The 26,009-nt window shown below is 43.8% G+C and overlaps 3 protein-coding genes across 6 annotated transcripts in view; all 3 read right to left on the bottom strand.

The window, feature by feature from the left end:
- LOC115165499 (serine/threonine-protein kinase receptor R3) overlaps positions 1–5,035 on the bottom strand; it is a 39,994-nt gene extending 34,959 nt beyond the window's left edge. For 2 of the 3 annotated variants that reach the window (XM_029718664.1, XM_029718667.1), the window contains exon 1: positions 4,318–5,035. The gene's annotated coding sequence lies outside the window, so the exon portion shown is untranslated. The remainder of the gene's footprint in view (positions 1–4,317) is intronic. The other variant, XM_029718666.1, reaches the window with a different exon arrangement.
- LOC115166470 (paternally-expressed gene 3 protein-like) lies at positions 1,896–12,988 on the bottom strand. Its single transcript, XM_029720367.1, has 3 exons — positions 12,873–12,988; positions 3,056–3,171; positions 1,896–2,893 (listed from the first exon to the last, which is right to left on the bottom strand). The coding sequence occupies exons 1-3, from the start codon at positions 12,986–12,988 to the stop codon at positions 2,199–2,201; spliced, it is 927 nt and encodes a 308-aa protein (XP_029576227.1). The 3' UTR covers positions 1,896–2,198.
- On the bottom strand, positions 11,768–23,009 carry LOC115165498 (photoreceptor ankyrin repeat protein). 2 transcript variants are annotated; one of them, XM_029718662.1, is made up of 6 exons: positions 22,551–23,009; positions 17,051–17,443; positions 16,405–16,534; positions 16,000–16,140; positions 14,250–14,429; positions 11,768–13,950 (listed from the first exon to the last, which is right to left on the bottom strand). In XM_029718662.1, exons 2-6 carry the CDS (start codon positions 17,306–17,308, stop codon positions 13,274–13,276), a joined length of 1,386 nt encoding a protein of 461 aa, XP_029574522.1. In that variant the 5' UTR covers positions 17,309–17,443; positions 22,551–23,009; the 3' UTR covers positions 11,768–13,273. The 2 variants fall into 2 exon arrangements, with proteins under 2 accessions (XP_029574522.1, XP_029574523.1); XM_029718663.1 differs by lacking the exons at positions 17,051–17,443; positions 22,551–23,009 and adding an exon at positions 16,686–16,735.
- Between the last annotated feature and the right edge of the window lie 3,000 nt (positions 23,010–26,009).

The following is a 26,009-nucleotide window of genomic DNA, read 5'->3' as shown; positions in this document are numbered from 1 at the left end:
TTCTCTCTTTCTCTCTTTCTTTCTTTCTCTCGGAGGACCTGAGCCCTAGGACCATGCCTCAGGACTACCTGGCATGATGACTCCTTGCTGTCCCCAGTCCACCTGGCCATGCTGCTGCTCCAGTTTCAACTGTTCTGCCTGCGGCTACGGAACCCTGACCTGTTCACCGGACGTGCTTGTTGCACCCTCGACAATTACTATGATTATTATTATTTGACCATGCTGGTCATTTACGAACATTTTAACATCTTGACCATGTTCTGTTATAATATCCACCCGGCACAGCCAGAAGAGGACTGGCCACCCCTCATAGCCTGGTTCCTCTCTAGGTTTCTTCCTAGGTTTTTGGCCTTTCTCAGGAGTTTTTCCTAGGGAGTTTTTCCCAGCCACCGTGCTTCTTTCACATGCATTGCTTGCTGTTTGGGGTTTTAGGCTGGGTTTCTGTACAGCACTTTGAGATTTCAGCTGATGTACGAAGGGCTATATAAATAAATTTGATTTGATTTTGATTTGATTTGATTACACAGTGTAAATGTTGTGGTGGTGGGAAGGAAAGTTCCATCTGGATGACACAGTGTAGATGTTGTGGTGGTGGGGGAAGGAAAGTTCCATCTAGATTACACAGTGTAAATGTTGTGGTGGTGGGAAGGAAAGTTCCATCTGGATTACACAGTGTAAATGTTGTGGTGGTGGGAAGGAAAGTTCCATCTGGATTACACAGTGTAAATGTTGTGGTGGTGGGAAGGAAAGTTCCATCTGGATTACACAGTGTAAATGTTGTGGTGGTGGGAAGGAAAGTTCCATCTGGATTACACAGTGTAGATGTTGTGGTGGTGGGGGCAGGAAAGTTCCATCTGGATTACACAGTGTAGATGTTGTGGTGGTGGGAAGGAAAGTTCCATCTGGATTACACAGTGTAGATGTTGTGGTGGTGGGAAGGAAAGTTCCATCTGGATTACACAGTGTAAATGTTGTGGTGGTGGGAAGGAAAGTTCCATCTGGATGACACAGTGTAGATGTTGTGGTGGTGGGGGAATGAAAGTTCCATCTGGATTACACAGTGTAAATGTTGTGGTGGTGGGAAGGAAAGTTCCATCTGGATGACACAGTGTAGATGTTGTGGTGGTGGGGGAAGGAAAGTTCCATCTGGATTACACAGTGTAAATGTTGTGGTGGTGGGAAGGAAAGTTCCATCTGGATTACACAGTGTAAATGTTGTGGTGGTGGGAAGGAAAGTTCAATCTGGATGACACAGTGTAGATGTTGTGGTGGTGGGAAGGAAAGTTCCATCTGGATTACATAGTGTAGATGTTGTGGTGGTGGGGGAAGGAAAGGTCCATCTGGATTACACAGTGTAGATGTTGTGGTGGTGGGGGAAGTAAAGGTCCATCTGGATTACACAGTGTAGATGTTGTGGTGGTGGGGGAAGGAAAGGTCCATCTGGATTACACAGTGTAGATGTTGTGGTGGTGGGGGAAGGAAACGTCCATCTGGATTACACAGTGTAGATGTTGTGGTGGTGGGGGCAGGAAAGGTCCATCTGGATTACATAGTGTAGATGTTGTGGTGGTGGGAGAAGGAAAGCTCCATCTGGATTACACAGTGTAGATGTTGTGGTGGTGGGAAGGAAAGTTCCATCTGGATTACACAGTGTAAATGTTGTGGTGGTGGGAAGGAAAGTTCCATCTGGATTACACAGTGTAGATGTTGTGGTGGTGGGGGCAGGAAAGTTCCATCTGGATTACACAGTGTAGATGTTGTGGTGGTGGGAAGGAAAGTTCCATCTGGATTACACAGTGTAGATGTTGTGGTGGTGGGAAGGAAAGTTCCATCTGGATTACACAGTGTAGATGTTGTGGTGGTGGGAAGGAAAGGAACAGCTGCATTTTCCTCCATTGAGCCACTATAGGCCTAAACAACTGGCCCGATGTATTTAACTTTGTAAGACAATTTACTGTATAGGATCAGATTACAGAATCTTTGTTATTCAGCTAATATTTTTCCCCACAGTATCTGTTGATTAGTAAAGTCTTTACAGCTTTAACCCTGTGATTGTTGTGACTCGGCTTGTTATGATGAGAGAGAGACTGGGAGTCTGGTATGTCTAATTGTATCTGCATTAGACAGACATGGCAAAGCAAGGCTTAGTGGTCTGTCTGTAAGGTTCAATTACTGAGTGCATCACAAATGGCACCTTATTACAAATTTAGTGCACTACTTTTGACCAGGCTCCAGTTAACCACACCTGGCTCCCTGGTACAGTTAACCACACCTGGCTCCCTGGTACAGTTAACCACACCTGGCTCCCTGGTACAGCTAAACACACCTGGCTCCCTGGTACAGTTAACCACACCTGGCTCCCTGGTACAGTTAACCACACCTGGCTCCCTGGCACAGTTAACCACGCCTGGCTCCCTGGTACAGTTAACCACACCTGGATCCCTGGTACAGTTAACCACACCTGGCTCCCTGGTACAGTTAACCACACCTGGCTCCCTGGTACAGTTAACCACACCTGGATCCCTGGTACAGTTAACCACACCTGGCTCCCTGGTACAGTTAACCACACCTGGCTCCCTGGTACAGTTAACCACACCTGGATCCCTGGTACAGTTAACCACACCTGGATTCCTGGTACAGTTAACCACACCTGGCTCCCTGGTACAGCTAAACACACCTGGCTCCCTGGTACAGTTAACCACACCTGGCTCCCTGGTACAGTTAACCACACCTGGCTCCCTGGTACAGTTAACCACACCTGGCTCCCTGGTACAGTTAACCACACCTGGCTCCCTGGTACAGCTAAACACACCTGGCTCCCTGGTACAGTTAACAACACCTGGCTCCCTGGTACAGTTAACCACACCTGGCTCCCTGGTACAGTTAACCACACCTGGCTCCCGGGGACAGTTAACCACGCATGGCTCCCTGGTACAGTTAACCACACCGGGATCCCTGATACAGTTAACCACACCTGGCTCCCTGGTACAGTTAACCACACCTGGCTCCCTGGTACAGTTAACCACACCTGGCTCCCTGGTACAGTTAACCACACCTGGCTCCTCTACTACAGATGGCTCATCATAATAGCCCACATAACACTTAAAAAGATTACTGATGATGGGGAAGATAAAGTGTTGAGTACGAGTGATGATCAAGGAACAGTTTTGACTTTATATCTTAATGAATAAGATTACATGGACGGGGGACCTGATCCTAGATCAGCACTCCTACTCTGAAACCCCTTATGAATGAGGCCCTTGATCTAGGATCATGTCCCCCGCTCATATAATCATATTCATTATTATCTAAAAGGCAAACCTGGTCTTAGATCGGCATGACTGTTACTCTGACACTGCCTTATGAATATGGGCTCTGGGTTTTGCTTTCAATAGACTCAATAACGGCCCATGTTTTGAAATGTTCTATTCTGTAACCTGAACCATGCTTTATCTTGGTATGAATAGTTAATATGTAGAAGTCATGTTTATCTAACACATTTCTTCTCTTCTCTTTGTCCTCCACTCCTTTAATTCGAAAGAGAAGTTCTCAAATAAATATTTAGTTCTCAAAGGATATATCCAGATATTTTTTAAATACTGAGAAACTGGTAAATGTCCAACTATATTATTAAAGTATGATAACATGGTTTTATCAGGACATTTTTCTTAATTGAAAAGCCCGTTTGTACACTAACTTAGTCCATAAATGACAAGGATAATGCTCAATGTCACTGCTGGAGACATTCTAGAGTGGAAAGATTTGAAGGTGTTCTATCCAATAAGCGCCGCTGTGGTTCAGAGTTGTCCGTTGTGGTCCAGGTGTGACATATGTCAGTTAGCCATTATAAACCGGGTGGTTTGAGCCCTGAATGCTGTTGGGCTGAAAGCCGTGGTATATTAGACCTTATACCACGGGTATCACACACAATTACTTGTTTACTGTTGTAATTACGTTGGTAAACAGTTTATAATAGCAATAAGGCACCTTGGGGATTTGTGGTATATGGCCAATATAGCACGACTAAGGGCTGTATCCAGGCACTCCTGCGTTACGTCGTACATAAGAACAGACTTTAACCGTGGTATATTGTCCATATACCACACCTCGTCGGGCATTATTGCTTAATTAGAGGTAGCATACGTGATTTACCAGCATCCACCTGTTCATTCTCACAATATTAGGAAATCCTAGCCTACAACAGATACTTGTAATAACTAAATGTTCCCAGTTATTAGAAAAGCAATCCACACCGAGACAAAATGTAAACGAATAGGCAACAGCTCTCACAAATGTCAGATTGAATGTGACTTTTACCAGTTTTTTCCTTCTATGCGCAGCTCTCTTTCCTCTTGCTTTTCACGAGGAAGCCAAATGGTGTACCATGGAAATGCACCACGTTTGTCCCATATTAAAAACGAAATATATATTTTAAAGTTTTAAAAGACACCCAAAAGTCATGTATTAGATACGTCTTCACTCGTGTGTCAACCTTTGAGTTCAGTGAACGCTTTTAGTTCCAAATGTTCAACCCTAAAATCTCCCCACATCCTTTCCCCTTTCGATGCTGATCAGCCACTACACCGACTGTTCCTCTGAACCGTTTCGGGCTCTTAAAACTATGTCACATATCCAATAAAAACGATTCTAAACTGAAACTCCAAAATATCTGACGAAAAATGAGCGATCCTTATGTCCGAGATATAGTCCGTCCAAGTTGAACATATTTGTCTCGTCTGAAGCGCGACACAATGACCCTGTATCTCGGGCTAAAATCTTCCACTGATAAACCGAAAGCACGAAAGCTGGAACATAGTCTTCTGCTTTTAAAGAACTTAACGAACACAATTAAATAACTTCTCAAACGGCTAATATCTCCATCTCGATAAAGTATCCTACGTAGAATGCCTAGGAACCTAACTCTGCTCTGTTCCTGATTCATGCGCAATATCAAGCCTACGGAGATTTTAAATACACTATTTCGTCCCACCCCTCATTGTCCTGGAAGGGATCTGGCTGGAATGTGCTCTCAGAGCACTTTTCCTGTTTCTGCAAAGCATCGATTTTTTCTTCTGGTTTTCGCACTTGTAGCCTGGCGTCTCTGAATACTGCAATTACAGAGTTACAGATGTGGCTTTGGGTCTGCACTATATAGGGAATAGGGTGCCATTTGGGACATAATATGTAAATTTGCTCCCTACCCCTACTGTTACCCCCATGGATGATGATGTCAGTGGTATTACAGCTGGTATCCGGCCTCCTTCCTCTGTTGTGTTACACCAACAAATACTATTTTTGAACACACATTGTATCGAATATGTTACTATATTAGGCTCATATCCTCCTCAAAAGGACAGTCGGAGCTCTAGGGGAATATTTCACTATTTTAACCAGGTCACCCTGGCTAACAAAAAACTCTGAGTGATATCTCTCTTCATTGGTGTAATATAAATTCCCTTCCTTGTTCGCATGGATGGCCCTTAATCTATCTGCTAGGCCTATGTACAGCTGCTACACAGCTGGGAGGCCTCACACCAGCAGTCTAAGGGAAGATAGAGCAATTTGCTCTTCTTCTTTTCATCGGCAGCATGTATGTTTCCTTCTGCCCATTACAATTGTGAGAGGTTGAGATCCAGGTTGTTCTCAGCATTCTTTCAGAGCCAGGCAACACCACAGATATCAGAAGGACATCTCATTCTATTTCTTTGGGCTGCCCAGTTTGTCTCTTTTCTTTCCAGGCTATGCTGAAAGTCTTTGTTATTTGTGCAATAATCGCACAGAGAGAGGATGGAGAAATCCTGTTAATATGATGAACTTCAACAGAATAGAGAAAGTCTGAGTAATCTGTTTTCCTTCGACAGCCAACAGTCATTTCTTTCCAAAGAAGTTGAGCACTTTTCTAATTTTAAACTGAAGACCACATCCTGATGAAAATACCTGTCATAAATAAATATGCTTCTGTACAGTTTCATAATGCGCTGTGCAACCATTTTCTGAGTCATAAAAAACACGAGTCATCATGGAAATGCATAAACAGTCTGTGATATTCAGTATGTACATCCTGTCTGAGGACTCCCAGTCTCAGAGTGCATCACAAATGGCACCCTATTCCCTATTGAACAGGGCTCATAGGGCTCTGCTCAGAAGTAGTGCACTACATAGGGAATAGGGTGCCATTTGGGAGGTAACCTCAGTCTTTAGTCACAGGTGTTTGACTGTTCGTTTGTCTGTTTGTTTTTCCTAATTGGTCTTGTTAGTTTATTTTCTAGACTGTTATTTATGGTCTGGAGATAGCATCTAATAAAAATAGCTTAATTCATCATTTATTCAATCAAACCCTTTCTATTTTTTCTCCTTCTTATGACACAGCTCGGAAGTAACTGGACTTTTACGTCCACTGATCCCAAGTCAGACGTAAAAAACACTGAATCCTAAAATCTTTCATTGTCTCGATCCTTTACTCTTTCCATGGGGATCAAGCTCAGTGGGCTATTTATGCTTTGGTGCTTCTCTTAACTTTTTGTTAAAAAAAGACTGTTCTGCTCCAATAAAAAAAACTGAACTGAATATCCAAGAAACATTGATGGGAACCCTCCTAAATATGTCAGAGATATGTTCCAAGTTGACCAGATTTGTCTCGTCTCAAGAGTGGCGCAGTGACGCTTTATCTCGGGCAAAAAATCTTTCACTGAAAACCGAAAACACTAAGTTTGGGTCTGGAACACTAGGCGTCAGTCTACCACTTTGAAATAACTTCACAAACAACCCCATCGCCCCCTCTCAATAAAGTACGTAGCCTGCCTATGAACCTAACTTGTTCCTGATTCAAGTGTAAGATAAGCCCTACAGAGATGATTGTTTTGAACGGAGTCTGGCTGGATCGTGCTCTCATAGTGGTTTTCCTGTTTCTGGCAAACCTGTTATTTACTCCTCTGGTTCTCCCCATGTAACCTGGCTTCTCTGAATACTGCAATTAAAGGGTTACAGATGTGGCTTTGGTGTCTCTCAATGATGGGAGTCGAAGATAGACTGTTGTAAATGCTTTAACTACAGCACATAAAGCATCAAGCAGACATTTTTGCTCTTGAACTTAAATTATAACTTGATTATTAGGCCTATGTGTGTGTGTGTGTGTGTGGGGGGGGGGGGGGGGGGGTAATGCTCACTGTCTTGGTATCATTAACAAAGTAATATTGACCTGAGGTTGTTGTTCCCAGTGGGACGTTAGAAGAGCAGCTGTCCAACGGCATGGCGCTTCCTGAGGACGCTGACTGGACCCCAAGACAGACAGAGGTCCATCCCAAATGGCACCATATTAGCTATTTAGTGCACTATACTTTTGGGAATAGGGTACTTCTTGCCCACTGAGCAAGTAGTGGAATATATAGTAAATAGGGTGCCATTCAGGACGCAGCTCTGACTGAGTAAGCCAGTCCCACATCAATCCCTACTCTTACCCATTGGACGTAACACTTCACTGGTTGCAGATCTGACTCATGGGCGATGACACACTCACTGTCCATGGTACTGCAATTGGTGTCCGGTCACCATCCCCTTTAGTGTTACAGAAACAAATATGAAAACTATTTTTGAACACACACATACACCACAAACCCCAGAGGTGCCTTATTGCTATTATAAACTGGTTACCAACGTAATAAGAGCAGTAAAAATACGTGTTTTGTCATACCCATGGTATACGGTCTGATATACCACGACTGTCAGCCAATCAGCATTCAGGGCTCGAACCTAGAGCTTTGGGAAATATTGCACCATTTTGGCCAGCTTTGGTTATTATGAAATATCCTAGAAAAGGAAGTCTGCAAGGCCTACAGTCTAAATCTAATAAATGCAGCTATCTAGATCCAGTGGAACACTTTATCTAATACTGAACTGTTAATCTTCCACCATGATCCAAATATGGCTGCCTCCTTTATGGGAACGCTGAATTACATTGAAGCGTGGGTGAGATATTTTCTTCTCAGTAATGTGAATTTCTTGTTCTCATGGCCCTTAATCTATCCTCTTGGGCTGTGTACAGATACACACACAGCTGGTAACCCTCAAATCAACTGTTTTAGCAAAGAGAGAGCAAACTGTTATTTTTCCTTCCCAAAATGAATCTGTGAGATGTTGAGATCCGGGTAGCTTCCGACATTCTTTCAGCACCAGCTAGGCAGCACCAGAAAAATAGAATGATATCATTCTATTTCTAAGGACAGCACAGTTTGTTTTGTTGTTGTGCAATAATCTCACAGAGAGAGGAGGGAGAATTAAAACCTGTTTAGGATTTTATTCAATAGAATAGAGAGACAGGCAATGTCTGCTTCAAAAAGAAGTTGAGCACTTTTCTAATTTTAAACTAAAGAGCACATCCTGAATGAAAATACCTGTGAAAAATAAATGTACTTGTGTACAGTAACATAATGTGCCATGCAGCCATTTTTCTAAGTTATAGAAAACATGAGTCATCATGGAAATGCATAAACTCTCTGTGATATACAGTATGTATCTCCTGTCTGAGGACTCCCAGTCACAAATGGCACCCTATTCCCTATTGAACAGGGCCCATAAGGGCTCTGGTCAGAAGTAGTGCGCTACGTGGGGAATACGTGGGGAATAGGTTGCCATTTTCTCTCTGACATCTATAGGGCTTTTATTTTGATGTAGACTGTATATTGACTAGTTCCCCAACTGCAAAGGGGAACTGAGACAAATATTGTAGAGATACTTTGAGAAAGTTTCATTGGGTTTATCTTGGTAGGTTGATCTACTTACATGAAAAGTTGATGAGTGTCTTTTGTAAATTTAGAAATTCTTGCTTTAGTTTTGATCTTATTCCTCCTATTTGTCTGTTTGTTTTACCTAATTGATCTTGTTTGTTTATTTTATAGACTGATATTTATGGTCTGGAGATAGTTCTTAGCATCTTATAAAAATAGCTTTATTCAAACAAATCATTCCTATTCTTTTGATAGGTCGTAAGTAACTGAACTTTTAGATCTGACTTGGGGTCAGTGGAGGTTAAACACTGGCTGCAATATAGCTGGAGGTACAGGTACCTTTACCCAAACGGACGAAAATCCGATCTAAAACATTAAGTATTGTCTCCTGAGTGGCGCAGTGGTCTAAGGCACTGCATCGCAGTGCTTGAAGCGTCACTACAGACCTGGGTTCGATCCCAGGCTGTGTCACAACCGGTCGTGACCGGGAGTCCCATAGGGTGATGCACAATTGGCCCATTGTCATCCGGGTTAGGGGATGGTTTGGCCTGGGGGGCTTTACTTGGGGTGTTTCCTCTGACACATTGGTGCAAATGGCTTCTGGGTTAAGTGGGCGGGTGTTAAGAAGCACGGTTTGGTGGGTCATGTTTCAGGGGACGCATGACTCAACCCTCTCCCGACCCCATTGGGGAGTTGCAGCGATGAGACAAGATCGAAATCATGAAATTGGGGAGAAAAAAGGGGGTAAAATACAAAAAAGCCCCATTAAGTATTACAAAAGACATCTGCACAATGACTTGGAGGATTATTGGCCCAGTGGACATTACCCCTCCCATGTATTGCGTCCTTTGGCTTATGCCGCTACCTATGGTTAGGTCGTGTGGTTACGCCCCATGGTTACAGACATATCTATAGTTAGTTGCTATGGTTACAGACATATGGTTACAGACGTATTGTTAGTCTTTATGGTTACACCCCATGGTTACAGATGTATATATATTTAGGCTGTATGGTTACGCCCCATGGTTACAGATGTATCTATATTTAGGCTGTGTGTTTACGCCCCATGGTTACAGATGTATCTATATTTAGGCTGTATAATATATGGGTAAAAAAAAGTCAACTCTGAATATCCCTTTGAGCATGGTAAAGTTAATAATTACACTTTGGATGGTGTATCAATACATCCAGTCACTACAAAGATACAGGCATCCTTCCTAACTCAGTTGCCAGAGAGGAAGGAAACTGCTCAAGGATTTCACCATGAGGCCAATGGGGATTTTAAACGAGTTACAGAGTTAAATGGCTGATATGAGAAAACTGAGGATGGATCAACAACATTGTAATTACTCCACAATACTAACCCAAATGACAGAGTGAAAAGAAGGAAGCCTGTACATATTGCAAATATTCCAAAACATGCATCCTGTTTGCAATAACACACAAAAGTAATACTGCAAAAAATGTGTCAAAGAAATTAACTTTTATCCTGAATACAAAGTGTTATGTTTGAGGCAAATCCAACACAACACATCACTGAGTACCACTCTTCATATTTTCAAGCATGGTGGTGGTTGCATCCTGTTATGGGAATACTTGTCATCAGCAATGACTTGGACGTTTTTTAGGATAAAAAGAAAAGGAATAGAGCTAAGCACAGGCAAAGTCCCAGAGGAAAACCTGGTTCAGTCTGCTTTCCAACAGACACTGGAAGACAAATCCACCTTTCAGCAGGACAATAACCTAAAACGCAAGGCCAAATATACACTGGAGTTACTTACCAAGACGATATTGAATGCTCCTGAGTTGCCTAGTTACAGTTTGGACTTAAAACGTCTTGAAAATCTATGGCAAGACTTGAAAATGGCTGTCTAGCAATGATCAACAACCAACTTGACAGAGCTTGAATAATAAAATATATACAATCCAGGTTTGCAAAGCTTTCAGAGACTTACCCAGAAAGTCTCTGTAATCGCTGCCAAATGTGATTCTAACATGTGTTGACTCAGGTCTTCCACACTGACATTAGAGTATTTTGTGTAGATCGTTGACAAAAAAAATGACTATTAAATCCATTTGAATCCCACTTTGTAACACAAAAAATGTGGAAAAATTCAAGGGGTGTGAATACTTTCTGAAGGTACTGTATAGTTAGGCTGTATGGTTACACCCCATGGTTACAGCTGTATCTATGGTTAGGCTGTATGGTTACACCCCATGGTTACAGCTGTATCTATGGTTAGGTTGTATGGTTACAGATGTATCAATTGTTAGGTTGTATGGTTACACCCCATGGTTACAGCTGTATCTATGGTTGGGCTGTATGGTTACACCCCATGGTTACAGCTGTATCTATGGTTAGGCTGTATGGTTACACCCCATGGTTACAGCTGAATCTATGGTTAGGTTGTATGGTTACACCCCATGGTTACAGCTGTATCTATGGTTGGGCTGTATGGTTACACCCCATGGTTACAGCTGTATCTATGGTTAGGCTGTATGGTTACACCCCATGGTTACAGCTGTATCCATGGTTAGGCTGTATGGTTACACCCCATGGTTACAGCTGAATCTATGGTTAGGTTGTATGGTTACACCCCATGGTTACAGCTGTATCTATGGTTAGGCTGTATGGTTACACCCCATAGTTACAGCTGTATCTATGGTTAGGCTGTATGGTTACACCCCATGGTTACAGCTGTATCCATGGTTAGGCTGTATGGTTACACCCCATGGTTACAGCTGTATCTATGGTTAGGTTGTATGGTTACACCCCATGGTTACAGCTGTATCTATGGTTAGGCTGTATGGTTACACCCCATGGTTACAGCTGTATCTATGGTTAGGTTGTATGGTTACACCCCATGGTTACAGCTGTATCTATGGTTAGGCTGTATGGTTATTGTCTGATCTGACTGTGACTATAATAGCACCAGTTAACAAGCTCACTGAGCTTACACACTAACCCAGCTTAACCTATAGCCAAAGCTGCTAAATCTATCGGATATAGGGGGAAGAAGGATCATCACTAAGTCACATGGATGTTGTGTTTTTAAACGTTTTAATGTTTGCTTTCGTAATAGAATATTCATTAGGCCTAGCGTATCTTTTCATATTGTAGGAGCCGTATCTGACGTCTCAATGGTTTTTGACTGGCTATAGCCACTACACATACGATTTTCTGGATCTTTGACGAGGATGATGGTGTTATTTAAAAAAAAACAGGACATACTATTAGGACAGAAATGGATTCCTACTGAATAACATCAAATTTCAGCTCCATCACAACATGTGAACTGGATCAACAAACAATGTATTCTAACTGAGCAGGTTTGTGCACCGTAATAATAAGCCACTCAGGTTTATCTTTAAGTACCTGAGCCTCATCAAAACTCAGGGGATCCCTGATATTATATTACTACTCTTGATAAAAGTCAAAAGTCCTCTCATCGGTAACAGTGTACAATCTACTTCTTTTGGAAGACAGCTAATTGGAGTACATAGGAAAACAAAGCATAGAGCAGATTGCAACTCAGATTTGCGTTGCGGTCAGACCTGGGTTCAAATACTATTCACAATCTTACAAAAACATTTAGCGTTTGCTTTAGCTTGCCTGGAGTGCCAGGTGGGTGTGGTTTGCACTTTTGGGACTTTTCTATTGTTTCCATATCAACAGGCAAGCTCTCTCAAGCACAGCTGAAGCATTTGAAATGCTTTTAAATTGTATTTGAAGCCAGGTCTGGGTGTGCTATATCTGACCATGAGGTTTATCAAACAGGCAACTCTGAAAACTTGTTCATAATCCTCCCTCATCATTTGCCTAACTCATGTTAATGTCCTGTTTCTTTTTCAGGAAGTACCTTGCTTATCAGAAATTAGATATTTCTTTGCTATGGCTCTGGTTCCTTCAGTTTCGATTGGTTAGTTAAGAACATGGAAGACCAAACAAACTCTACTGATCTTTTTAACGACTGAACTCTCAAAAATAAATAAATCATCAAAATAATTTAAAACAGAAAGAGAATTCCACATGAAAGATACATGAATAATAATGTCTAGGAATGTCCAGGCCATTACAGTCCTTACAGCAGCATATCCCGGCAGAGAGGAAAAACAGTCCATCTATTAGACTTAGTCCGGCTCAGATACTAGTTTCCACCCATGTTATTGGAGGCCCCACTGTAGGGCTGCAACTGGGCCTCCATGATGACCCCAGGCAGGTGCCACCACAGGGGAGCCGTCCCCTTGTCCGTCTTATATGACATCATCACAGTGGATACAATGGAGTTAGTAGGAGATGACAGCAAAGATGGTGGATAAATCAAGATAGTTCTCTCAGGCCGTTTATCATTGAAAAAAATTGTCTCCCATAGACACCAATGCAATAGCAACTGGGTCTGGTCTACTTAGTTATTTGACTTTCATTCAACCAGTAAACAAAACTGTGAGTGGGGTGTCTCGCTTCCTCTTCCGTATGATGACAGCACAGAGGTCGCTTTATTTTCCCAGGGTTCTGTGCTCTCACTCTGTGGCACTTTACAGACAGCAATTTAACTTGCCTTGGCAGGCTCTTTTGACTTGGCCGCCGCCTTGGCTGCCTTTTTCTTAGCTTCTTTACGTGCCTTCTCTTGCGCTTGCTTCTCTTCCTCCAACTTCTCCTTTTCCTTTTTCTTCTCCTGCTTCTCTGACTTGTACTTCCAGACCGGAGGCTCCAGGTGGCCCTTGTGCCTCTTCACCTTCTTCGCCTTCTTTGGTGTTTTGTCCTGAGACTTGGTGAAGGTGATCTTGGGGATGCAACCAGACGGGAATACAGAGTTCCGGTGGGCCATGGAACAAGGGATGAAGTATCGGATGCCGCTGGCAGCCATCGAGAGAACACTATCGCTCCGCTCCGCGTTCGAGCAGCAGTTGGCGAGCGAGAAGGAGCTCGACGACACTGGCGCAGGCGTGAAGGAACATTTCACACCGTTACTATGACACACAGAGCTTTCCTCCAGGTCCTTGCTGCTGTGCTTCTCCATCAGTTCCGGCACGGCCAGGCGCCGCTTCCCGAGCTCGGGGGGGCTTGTGGGGCAGAGGGGCCGGCAGCCAGTGGAGACTAGAGGGCTGTGGATGGATGTGGTCATCTTCACCAGGTGGTCCATCACTCCGTTGTCCTGAGGGTCCCTGGGTAAGCTAATGGTCAGGCTGTCCTTCAGACGTTGAGTCAGTGTTTTGGGGATCATGGCTTTAGAAGAAGACAGAAGATAGAAGATTACTTCTATGTAGAACACCTAGTAACATTTGTTGCATTGCAATACAGTTTGATTCAGATTTATTGTCACAAAGACACACTACAGAGAAACACACATAGCCTACGCACGCCCAATGGAGAGGTTGGATAAATGGGTCAGCCGCAGTGCAGCCCCCTTGGAGCAGTTTATAGGTTACAACAGCAGGCTACTGGACCACTGCCCACCAGCTTTTTACCAGCCAGGGCAGGGATTGGAACCGGCAACCCTCTGGTTGCTGGCCGGCCTCTCTAACCTTTGGCAACCAGCTCCTTCAGCTTGGGCCACTCAATCACGTAGCTGTCGCAGAACTGCTCGGCGATGGGGTGCGCCTGGAGAACACGGAGACGCTGCAGGACCTCGAAGCGACCCGTCTTCAGTGCCCAGTCCGTGATGCTTTTCCCTCTGACCTCATCCACTACATTGATATCTGCACCTGGACATCGGGATAGGCAGGGAGACAGAGAAACAGGAACGCACATCCAAAATGATCATAGGAGCTAGGCAAAAAGGTTAGGCACTAAAGAAATGAGGGAAACTGATCAAGATTAGATTTTTATAATGTAATGTGTGAGGCATGTACTCTGACAGTTGAAAGAAAATTCATGTCAGTGTAATCGTCCTACTATGTGGCCAGTGAAGGAACTGTAAAATGTGGAGGGAGATAGAGGATATAAACATAAACAGCAATACACTATGAGGTGGGCTATTCAATTCTGGTTCTGTAGGATCGAAACACTTCCATTTTTCACCTCCTTATAATCAGGGACCAATTCAGACCTGGGACACCAGGTGATTCCAATTAACTACCAGGTAGAAACAAAAAAACAGAAATGCTTTGGCCTGCCAGGGCCAGAATTGAATAGTCCGCGGCTACGGAAAGGAGAACTGTCACTATTTGATTGACTAATAATGAGACAGTATGTGTTTATGAACATCTCCAGTTTGAAGCAGGAGAATCAAGGGTTTCAATTAAAGGGGACAATCAGCAGTTGAAACAATGTTTCTAGTGCTGATTGCTGCTTTTAGGTTATTTGGTTAATTAGTTCTTAATTATTTAAATGGATGCATTATTGGATGGAGACGGACTCGCACTAGTGTCTATTTCAGAGGTTTGTCCTCAAGCATTTACTCAGCTGAAGAGGAATGCATTATAAGGCATGTGGACATAACACAAATTACACCACACCCAAAGCGGTTTTTTTGTGCCTACAGATCACAGGCGGCCATTGGCACCTTAATTAGGGAGGACGGGCTCATTGTAATGGCTGGAACGGAAATAATGAAATGGTATTTAACACATCAAATACACGGTTTCCATGTGGTTGATACCATTTCATTTACTCCATTCCAGCCATTATTATGAGCCGTCCTCCCCTCAGCAGCCTCCTATGTTACAGATAAGAATAGGTAGTAGGGTGACTTGATGGTGACCTGTCTTGACTTATGTACCGTTAATAGGTGTTACCACAGCCATGTCTATATCAGTCCTGGTAAATCCACACAAAGCTAATCCAGCCTGCAACCCAAAACAGCTAGTCCCAGATAAGACAAGAACATGAGAATAGAAAACCAACGTCCTCAGATTTGACCCTTGAACTCAGATAGATGTGCGTCATCATCCTTCTCCACCTAAATGGCTGTCATAATCATACACTTGGTCTGTGTCTGAAATAGCACCCTATTCCCTATATAGTGCACTACTTTTTTTTCTCTTTAACACATTCACGGTAACCATAGAAACATAATGAATAATACAATAGTCATTCTAGTTCTATGATGATAAGTTGATAACCCATTTCACCATAGTAACTGTGCTTCTACTAATTCGAGAATAAACATAAGATATCAGTTAGGAAGTTGTCAGTATGGAGAGGGAGGATTTGTGCCACTTGGAAAAGGAAAACCCCTGGAAATAGTCTTTAGAAGTCCTTCCAACCCTGCACTCAAAGACTTCTGTTCAATGACTACTCCAAATCTTGATTTGACTGACTATAGCCACTTACCGGCCATGAGGAGGGAAGACACACAGTCTACCCTGCCTTGCATGGCTGCCTTGATGAGGGCAGTGAAGCCCCGGTTGTCCCTCACCTCCAGGTCTATCTTAGGGTAGTAGTTCAGGATGAAGTTTAGAATGGAGATGTAGCCTGAGTGGAGAGAAGGGCTGTTATTAGGAAGGTTTAAGTTGCCATAGTTGTTATCATCAGTGGAATTAGGTGGGAATCTTCAGGGGAAAATTTTAACAAGTATTGTAACTGAATGGCCGATGACTGTGATTAAGTTCCCAGTTGATTTTGTTCCAGTTACACCCCTGAGTATAATGCTTTGACCCCTACCAGATCATGGAATAGGTGCTTCTATTGATATGATATGCTCACCAAAGCTAGCCAGCATATTATTGCAATGCTTACCGGCCTGGGCAGCGATCATCAGTGCTGTGTTGCCTTCATTGTCCTGATGGTTAATGTCGATCAGTGGGCACGTGTGTAGACCGTAGACCATGTCCACATAGCCTCTGGAGACAGCAAGCATCAGACCATTCTGACATGGAAACAAAGCAGAACCCAGATGTGGTCATTCAATATGCTCTAATGCAGTGTTTCTCCACCTTTTATGTACCAGAAACCGGCAAGCTTTTGTTCTTCCTCCTTGTGGGACCTCTTACATTAAAATGAACATTTGAGTAACTCACTAAAAAAGTATAAGCCAACCATCTCAAAGACCAGTCAGTATCATCCCAGGAATCATTGCCAGTCCGCAGGCCAAAGGTTGAGAAACACTGCTCTAAGGCAGGTTTTTGCCCTAGCACTACACAGCTGATTCAAATCAGCAACTCATCATCAAGCTCTGATTATTTGAATCAGCTGTGTGGTGCTGGGGCAACAACCAAGACGTGCACTCAGGGGGGCAGAGTTTGGGAAACCCTGCTCTAAGGTACAACATCTGAGGCCATAAGATTTTCTTAGAATAGTCCCATCCTACGCTTCAAGTATTTGAAAGAAATCAAATACTTATTGAACCCAGAACCACCTGAGGGAAACATGACATAGTCCTTACCATGCCATTGATGTCCAGCTCCATAACCTCTTCCTTAGTAACCCCCCTCTCCAGGACCCTCCGTAGCGTCAGCGCCTCGTTCCTGTTACAGACCTCGTACAGCGTAGAGGTGGTGCCTCCTCTACCCCGCTCCATCTCATAGTCTGGCATGATAGAGTCCTCCGACACTAAGCTCGCCGTTTCGGACTCATTCTCAGAGAGTTCAGAATCCTCGGACGGGCCAGCGCCTAGTTGGGGATCATCTTGTGCATGAGCCATCACTGGACCTCCAGGTGGACCACCGAGAGGAGGGGATCACACCCGACCAAGAGGCCTCCTCTGCCCACGGGAGGATGAGATGTGGAGAGGACCCTGTCTGGACCCTGCTGATGATTACCACATCACAGCTGCTCCCTGGAAGAATAGACACAGACATACATGACTGGAGGGACACAGATAAACAGACACAGAACAGCAAGAGCGCGTTCGCACACACACACACATGCACACACACAATATGACTGTCACACTCTTACACCACAGAGATAGTTCTAATTCAATTACACATTGTGAAACAACTGGCAACTCAATTATGGATGTGATGAATCAAACGTCCTGTTTGTACCCTATTTTGGTTCCCTTCTCTTCCATTTCCCCAAAATATGATCCTTTTTTTTTATCAAAGAGTGTTTATCAATAGCTGATAGAGCGTCTCTAAACCTTCTCTGGCTCACAGTAAACCAACTGAAATAAACCAGCATGGATCTAGTTGGCATGAAACATGCATATATTGTATAAGAATAGCCATCAAACAATCCTTTAGAGTCTGGATTTACACTACATTCAATTACCAATGTGACAAAACATTTTAGAATCATTAACCTACATAGTTGGTTGACCCTCTCATGTCCACATCTTTCAGTCCATGTTGATCTGTCAAGTAAGTTGCTCCTGAACAGCCTCCTGAGGTTCCCATTGACCTGAGACGGCACGCTCGTAACTCCTATGTTTTCTATTTCCAGCCTGGTCTGAGTGTAAGGTCTGGTCCACTGATTGGTCTTAATCAGTGTGAGTGAGGGAGGTTGTAAAGTAGATGAGCCTCAATCCCCCCAGACCTGAGGAGAGCCTTAATGACCGATTTACCTTCTAGGGCCGATGCAACCTGTATAGTGTTTGCTCCGATATTTTATTTTTTACGTTGTCCTTTTCAGCACGGTTCTATCAACTATGGGGGATTCGTAACCAGGCCAGCCTACTACAGCTCGGCTAGGGTTGGGTAGCTTAGGTCCTATAGTGTGAATCAGTCTGAGGAGAACCTAGCCCCTCCCAGCCATGTGTGGTTGACAGGAGGAGGTATTGAAATCTGAACAATTACAGCAGTCAGAAATAATCTGCCCTCTCAGCCTCGTCACGGTGCAACCAACGTGCTACAGATAGACGTTTTGTAACTGGATTGAGGCCAGGACACCAGGACGCCCTACTGGACACCAGGACGCCCTACTGGACACCAGGACGCCCTACTGGACACCAGGACGCCCTACTGGACACCAGGACGCCCTACTGGACACCAGGACGCCCTACTGGACACCAGGACGCCCTACTGGACACCACCAGGATGCCCTACTGGACACCAGGACGCCCTACTGGACACCAGGACGCCCTACTGGACACCAGGACGCCCTACTGGACACCAGGACACCCTACTGGACACCAGGACGCCCTACTCAGAGACACACTGAACGTGATGGTCTAGTCTGTATCTGGAGGTCAATACCAGGATTAATAGATAAACCTTGCGTATAAATAAAGCATCTTGGGAGGTTTTCTAATGTCTATACAGAGCACACACTGTAAGCCTGCTTTATACGCATTGCATAAACTATCAGGGAGAGTTTAATAAGCATTCAATGCATTTACGTTTAAAGCAATTATCTAAAGAACATGAAAAGGGAGGTCTACTGCTGCTGAACACAGACTAACAAGAATTATGTTTTCAGGAATAAGAAATTCAACAAAAAGCTTTGACTTCTCTCTCAGTGAGTCAGCCTATGTAGGCTAAGTGATAGGGTGTGTGTAATGGGTATAGACAGGGCATATGGTGCAGACTGCCTGCCTGCTATCATGTCTGGGAAGCCAGGCTGGGCCAGGCCGGCTACAGCATCTGTCACTGCATGGGGCTTCACCTTCAACTAGAGTAGAGTAGCCTGCTGGGTACTAATCAACCAATCTGTGCGCACACACACACACACACACACACACACACACACACACACACACACACACACACACACACACACACACACACACACACACACACACACACACCATTCACAGAAATCACACTCAACATGAATCCTTTTCTCTTTAAAGATGAAGTAGCATTAACATTTAGATGTAGATAAGGTCATGAAGTAAAACGCCATGGTGCACGGAAAGATCTGCGATGTAAACGTTGCTGGACAATGTTACCAACTGCCCTGGTAACAATCAGTAACCATGTTACCAACTGCCCTGGTAACAATCAGTAAGATTGTTACCAACTGCCCTGGTAACAATCAGAAACAATGTTACCAACTGCCCTGGTAACAATCAGCAACAATGTTACCAACTGCCCTGGTAACAATCAGAAACAATGTTACCAACTGCCCTGGTAACAATCAGTAACAATGTTACCAACTGCCCTGGTAACAATCAGTAACAATGTTACCAACTGCCCTGGTAACAATCAGCAACAATGCTACCAACTGCCCTGGTAACAATCAGCAGCAATGTTACCAACTGCACTGGTAACAATCAGCAACAATGTTACCAACTGCACTGGTAACAATCAGTAACAATGTTACCAACTGCCCTGGTAACAATCAGCAACAATGTTACCAACTGCACTGGTAACAATCAGTAACAATGTTACCAACTGCACTGGTAACAATCAGTAACAATGTTACCAATTGCCCTGGTAACAATTAGTAACAATGTTTCCAACTGCACTGGTAACAAACAGCAACAATGTTACCAACTGCACTGGTAACAATCAGCAACACTGTTACCAACTGCCCTGGTAACAATCAGAAACAATGTTGGTAACAGCACTGGTAACAATCAGCAACAATGTTGGTAACTGCTCTGGTAACAATCAGCAACAATGTTGGTAACTGCCCTGGTAACAATCAGCAGCAATGTTACCAAATGCACTGGTAACAATCAGCAACAATGTTGGTAACTGAGCTGGTAACAATCAGAAACAATGTTCGTAACTGCCCTGGTAACAATCAGCAACAAAGTTGATAACTGCTCTGGTAACAATCAGCAACAATGTTGGTAACTGCTCTGGTAACAATCAGCAACAAGGTTACCAACTGCACTGGTAACAATCAGTAACAATGTTACCAACTGCACTGGTAACAATCAGTAACAATGTTACCAACTGCACTGGTAACAATCAGCAACAATGTTACCAACTGCCCTGGTAACAATCAGTAACAATGTTACCAACTGCACTGGTAACAATCTTACCAACTGCACTGGTAACAATCAGCAACAATGTTACCAACTGCACTGGTAACAATCAGCAACATTGTTACCAACTGCACTGGTAACAATCAGCAACAATGTTACCAACTACACTGGTAACAATCAGCAGCAATGTTACCAACTGCACTGGTAACAATCAGCAACAATGTTACCAACTGCACTGGTAACAATCAGCAACAATGTTACCAACTGCACTGGTAACAATCAGCAACAATGTTACCAACTGCACTGGTAACAATCAGCAACAATGTTACCAACTGCACTGGTAACAATCAGCAACACTGTTACCAACTGCACTGGTAACAATCAGCAACAATGTTGGTAACTGCCCTGGTAACAATGTTGGTAAATGCCCTGGTAACAATCAGCAACCATGTTGGTAACTGAGCTGGTAACAATCAGCAACAATGTTGGTAACTGCCCTGGTAACAATGTTGGTAATTGCCCTGCTAACAATCAGCAACAATGTTGTTAACTGAGCTGGTAACAATCAGCAACAATGTTGGTAACTGCCCTGGTAACAATCAGCAACAATGTTGGTAACTGCCCTGGTGACAATGTTGGTAATTGCCCTGGTAACAATGAGCAACAATGTTGGTAACTGAGCTGGTAACAATCAGCAACAATGTTGGTAACTGCCCTGGTAACAATCAGCAACAATGTTGGTAACTGAGCTGGTAACAATCAGCAACAATGTTGGTAACTGAGCTGGTAACAATCAGCAACAATGTTGGTAACTGCCCTGGTAACAATCAGCAACAATGTTGGTAACTGCCCTGGTAACAATCAGCAACAATGTTGGTAACTGAACTGGTAACAATGAGCAACAATATTGTTTGAGAAAGTTTTCTGTAACTTCTCACGTTGCGTAAAACAGAATTCCCAAATGCATCTCTGTGCACAGACAGAAAAAGAATGGCTATTTCGCTCCAAGGACTGACTGCTATTTTTAGCAATCCTTGATGCTGCTTCTCTGTCTTTTGCTGACAGAAAAACAATGTGTTTATATGTGTGTGTGTGCATGTGTTTTTTATGTGCATGTGTGTGTGTGTGTGCATGTGTTTGTGTGTGAATGTGTTTCTGCGCGCCATTGTGTGTGTGTGTGTGTGTGTGTGTGTGTGTGTGTGTGTGTGCACGCCTGCCTGTTTGTGTGTGAAGGGGCAGGGATGGGAAAACCTTATTTTTCACCGCAACATAAACAAAGCTGTCGTCCACACAGGGGCATTGATGTGATTTTATCTCTCTAGCTACTTGACTTGGCCCTGCTTTTCCCTACAGAATCACACAGCAACGTTTTCCAATCTCTTCCCAAAGAATTAGCCTTACCACTTGTTTTTAACTACCTACATGACTACAGCTTAGCCTACTCATTAGTCTAAAAGCTTCCTTTAAGTAGGATCATGTAGGATCTAGTTTAACCACAGATAGGAACACTCAACCTCTTAAAGTCCCACAAGCCTTTGTTTTCATTCCTTTGCTGTTCCTCTTAGAAGAATGAAGATCGCTATCACTACAACGCATCCTCTCTGCCTGGTTGCATAACCATGTGTTTCTTCCTCTAACTTCCCCGGCTTGGACAATATACTACTGAGCAGTGGAGGCTGCTGAGGGGAGGACGGCTCATGATAATGTCTGGAACGGAGCAAATGGAATGGTAATAAACACATGGGAACCATGTGTTTGATGTATTTGATACTATTCCACTTATTCCGCTCCAGACATTACCATAAGCCCATCCTCCCCAATTAAGGTGCCACCAACCTCCTGTGCTACTGGGTCACATTACAACAACTTGTTCTCGAACAACTTTCCCTGAAAATCTGATTTCACAAGTCTCTGTTGTTTCTCCGAACAACAAAGTGTGGAAGGAGAACATTATAAACGGTGCTATCAATCCACAGCATGTGCCTCTGATAAGATCCTGTACAGAAAGTAGTGGGACCATGAACTTTGACAGAGTTACAAACCCATACATGCCAATAAGTCTCACCATAAAACGGTTGTCTATCCAATGGAGGGTATTGTCCTCTTCTCTCTCCCTCTGTTTACTCCCTTTCTCCGTCTTCCTGGGTCAATACAGCATATGCATCCCTTCTTCCTCTATTCCTCTGGGTTTGTCTGGCTAAGTACCAGCAACAACAGACCCGTGCTGCTCCAGCTAACTTGCTCTAACTCCCTCCTTACCGTGTGCCTAGGCTGTCCGATGGATCACCACCGCCACACAATCCTCCTCCCTGGTCTTTACATAGACAATGAACGCAAAGTCAGGCAGCAGGCAGCCTGTAGCTGTAAGTTTGTCAGGAGGCAGCATGCTCTCACCCGATTACAGGAGATTTACAGGAGGATTAGAAGGCAAGAAACAGCAGAAGGAGAGCATTTCACCTGACAGGCTGGCTAGAAGCTGAGCAGGAGGGACTGTGCTCTCTCTCCCTCTGTCTCTCCAAGTCATTGTCAATCTCTCTCGCCCTCCCTCTTTCTCTCCCCCTTTCTCTCTCTTTCTCCCTCTCTCTCCTCCCTTTCTCTTTCCTACTCTTCTACCTCTATCAGTCATTCTCCATATCTCTTCTTCTGTCAGAGCCAACCTCTCTAAAGGTCTAAGATTAGTCCGATGATTTAATCACACATTATGTAAGTCAGTCTGTTGTAGTGGAATGGACCCGGTGTGTGTGTGTGTGTGTGGGTGTGTGGGTGTGGGTGTGTGTGGGTGTGTGTATGTGTGGGTGTACGCTCCGATCCCCTGTCCCCCTGTCCGGTTGTATAATCCCACTCCCAGTTTTTTTGTGAGTGTGAACAGCTCCAGAGAAGTACACACAGCCTGAAGCCTGTTAGCCTAGCTGTTTTACCATGTAAAGCCATTGGAAGGGAAACAAACTAACCTGTTACTGAGAGACAGGGGCCTAGTCAGTTAATTGTTCCCATGATGGCATGTAAAGGACGGACGCACACACACACACACACACACACACGCGCACACACAGGAAGGTAGAGGCACATGTCCATCCACATTCACACACAACATGTTCACATAAAGACATCTTTAGACATCTCAATGTGTAATCGGGGTCAGTCTTTTGGGGGCCATAAGCGTGATTTAGTTGGACCCCCTACCTCGCGGGAAATACATTTTAGTGGCCCCTCTCTTGATGACGGAGAGAAACATTTTAGTTTTAAAGGTAATTCCCTGTAATTCTACACATTTTGCCATGGGGCAGGGACAAGTTTTTGTAATTTTATGACAAATTTCCTGCCATTCTACCCATTTTGCCATGACTTATGCCATGTTAATGATATCTAAATGAGAGTCACTAACAAAATCAATGGGGGCCCCTTGGAGGTCAGGGCCCCTGGGCACATGCCCTGTGTGCCCAGTTGGTATTCGGCCATGATTACTACAACTTTAGATAGCTGGCTAGACAAACTTTCCAATCTAAAAATTGTTAGTCGGCATGGCGAATTGTGTGACTGTCTGACTGATTTAAGAGAAAAACTGCTGATGCACAACCACATTTAGAAATTTCACCTGCTGTATTCTACTGTTCTATCTCTCAACAGTAAGTTGAGACGGGACTGAGTTCTTTAGCTTTATGCCTTATGCCATGATCAGGGTACACACCAGTTTAACACAGAGCTCCAGTTACCAAGTAACAGAGAGAGAGCACTCTGACCCCTGCTGGTTTTAAAGAGAATCACTACGTCCCCAGTACATTCCTGTCCATTCTATCAGGTGCTACAGGTGTTCAAAGTGTAATATATACATGCCGTATAGCAGACACTTTTATACAAAGCGACTAACAGTAGCGCCTGCATACATTTTCGCATAGGTGGCCCGAGAGGGAATTATACCACAATCCTGACGTTGAAAGTGGAATATTCTACCAACTTTACCATACAGCAACAGAAGGGTCCATGTCTTAGGATAACTGAAATAGACTGAGTGTACATTTCAGGGCACTGTTAAGCTGAGCCTTTTAAAACAGGCCTAAGGACATTAGCCACAACCGAAGGTACCTGTGCTCTCTGAGCTCTCTGGCCCTCCTCTCACTGAGGTGACCACATGGACAATACTAATGCACCAACAACTACATTTACATAACTATGCCTATCATAGAGCGATGGAAGGGCAAAGCTTTTTCTTTTCAAAAACCCTGTAGCTATACTCGTAAAATGAACAATAAAAGTATGTCAGATTTCGCCAATCGAAGCCCCTGCACTAACATCCTGTCAACACTGTGACAGGTTGAGATCTGTCAGCTGATCTCGTATTAACAGTTAATTAGACAGACAACTGCTGATGCTAGCAACACCCCACTGCTGTTTCTGGCTTCCAATCCCTGTCAATCCTATCAAATGTCATTTGCCCATTTTTTAAATTATTTTTATTTGACCTTTATTTAACCAGGTAGTCTAGTTGAGAAGAAGTTCTCATTTGCAACTACGACCTGGCCAAGATAAAGCATAGCAGTTCGACACATACAACAACACAGAGTTACACATGGAATAAACAAACATACAATCAATAATACAGTAGAAAAAGTCTATATACAGCATGTGCAAATGAGGTAAGATAAGGGAGGTAAGGCAATAAATAGGCCATGGTGGTGAAGTAATTACAATATAGCAATTAAACACTGGAATGGTAGAATGTGCAGAAGATGAATGTGCAAGTAGAGATACTGGGGTGCAAAGGAGCAAGATAAATAAATAAACACAGTATGGGGATGAGGTAGTTGGATGGGCTATTTACAGATGGGCTATGTACAAGTGCAGTGATCTGTGAGCTGCTCTGACAGCTGGTGCTTAAAGCTAGTGAGGGAGATAAGAGTCTCCAGTTTTAGTGATTTTTGCAGTTCGTTCCAGTCATTGGCAGCAGAGAACTGGAAGGAGAGGCGGCCAAAGGAAGAATTGGCTTTGGGGGTGACCAGTGAGATATACCTGCTAGAGTGCGTGCTACGGGTGGGTGCTGCTATGGTGACCAGTGAGCTGAGATAAGGCGGGGCTTTACCTAGCAGAGACTTGTAGATGACCTGGAGCCAGTGGGTTTGGCGATGAGTATGAAGCGAGGGCCAGCCAACGAGAGTGTACAGGTCGCAGTGGTGGGTAGTATATGGAGGTTTGGTGACAAAACGGATGGTACTGTGATAGACTGCATCCAATTTGTTGAGTAGAGTGTTGGAGGCTAATTTCTAAATGACATCGCCAAAGTCGAGGATCGGTAGGATGGTCAGTTTTACGAGGGTATGTTTGGCAGCATGAGTGAAGGATGCTTTGTTGCGAAATAGGAAGCCGATTCTAGATTTAATTTTGGATTGGAGATGTTTAAGTATGGAAGGAGAGTTTACAGTCTAACCATACACCTAGGTATTTGAAGTTGTCAACATATTCTAAGTCAGAACCATCCAGAGTAGTGATGCTGGACGGGCGGGCAGGTGCGGGCAGCGATCGGTTGAAG

This window comes from Salmo trutta, chromosome 28 (assembly GCF_901001165.1).
Source record: "Salmo trutta chromosome 28, fSalTru1.1, whole genome shotgun sequence".
In the NCBI taxonomy this organism is placed as follows: domain Eukaryota; kingdom Metazoa; phylum Chordata; class Actinopteri; order Salmoniformes; family Salmonidae; genus Salmo; species Salmo trutta.
This window is presented reverse-complemented; position numbering and strand designations above follow the sequence as displayed.

Bases quoted from the DNA above. Each gene is read 5' to 3' on its own strand.
- LOC115166470 (XM_029720367.1), bottom strand. From the start codon at position 12,988: ATGTCATATAAGACGGACAAGGGGACGGCTCCCCTGTGGTGGCACCTG. The intron at 3,172-12,872 runs GTATCTGAGCCG...TAAGATATAAAG, and splicing joins AATAACATGGGTGGAAACTA to TCAAAACTGTTCCTTGATCA. The intron at 2,894-3,055 runs GTGTGGTTAACT...CCCGGGAGCCAG, and splicing joins ATCTGTAGTAGAGGAGCCAG to GTGTGGTTAACTGTACCAGG.
- LOC115165498 (XM_029718662.1), bottom strand. From the start codon at position 17,308: ATGGCTCATGCACAAGATGATCCCCAACTAGGCGCTGGCCCGTCCGAG. The intron at 16,535-17,050 runs GTAAGGACTATG...TTTCCATGTCAG, and splicing joins AGCTGGACATCAATGGCATG to AATGGTCTGATGCTTGCTGT. The intron at 16,141-16,404 runs GTAAGCATTGCA...CTCTCCACTCAG, and splicing joins GATGATCGCTGCCCAGGCCG to GCTACATCTCCATTCTAAAC.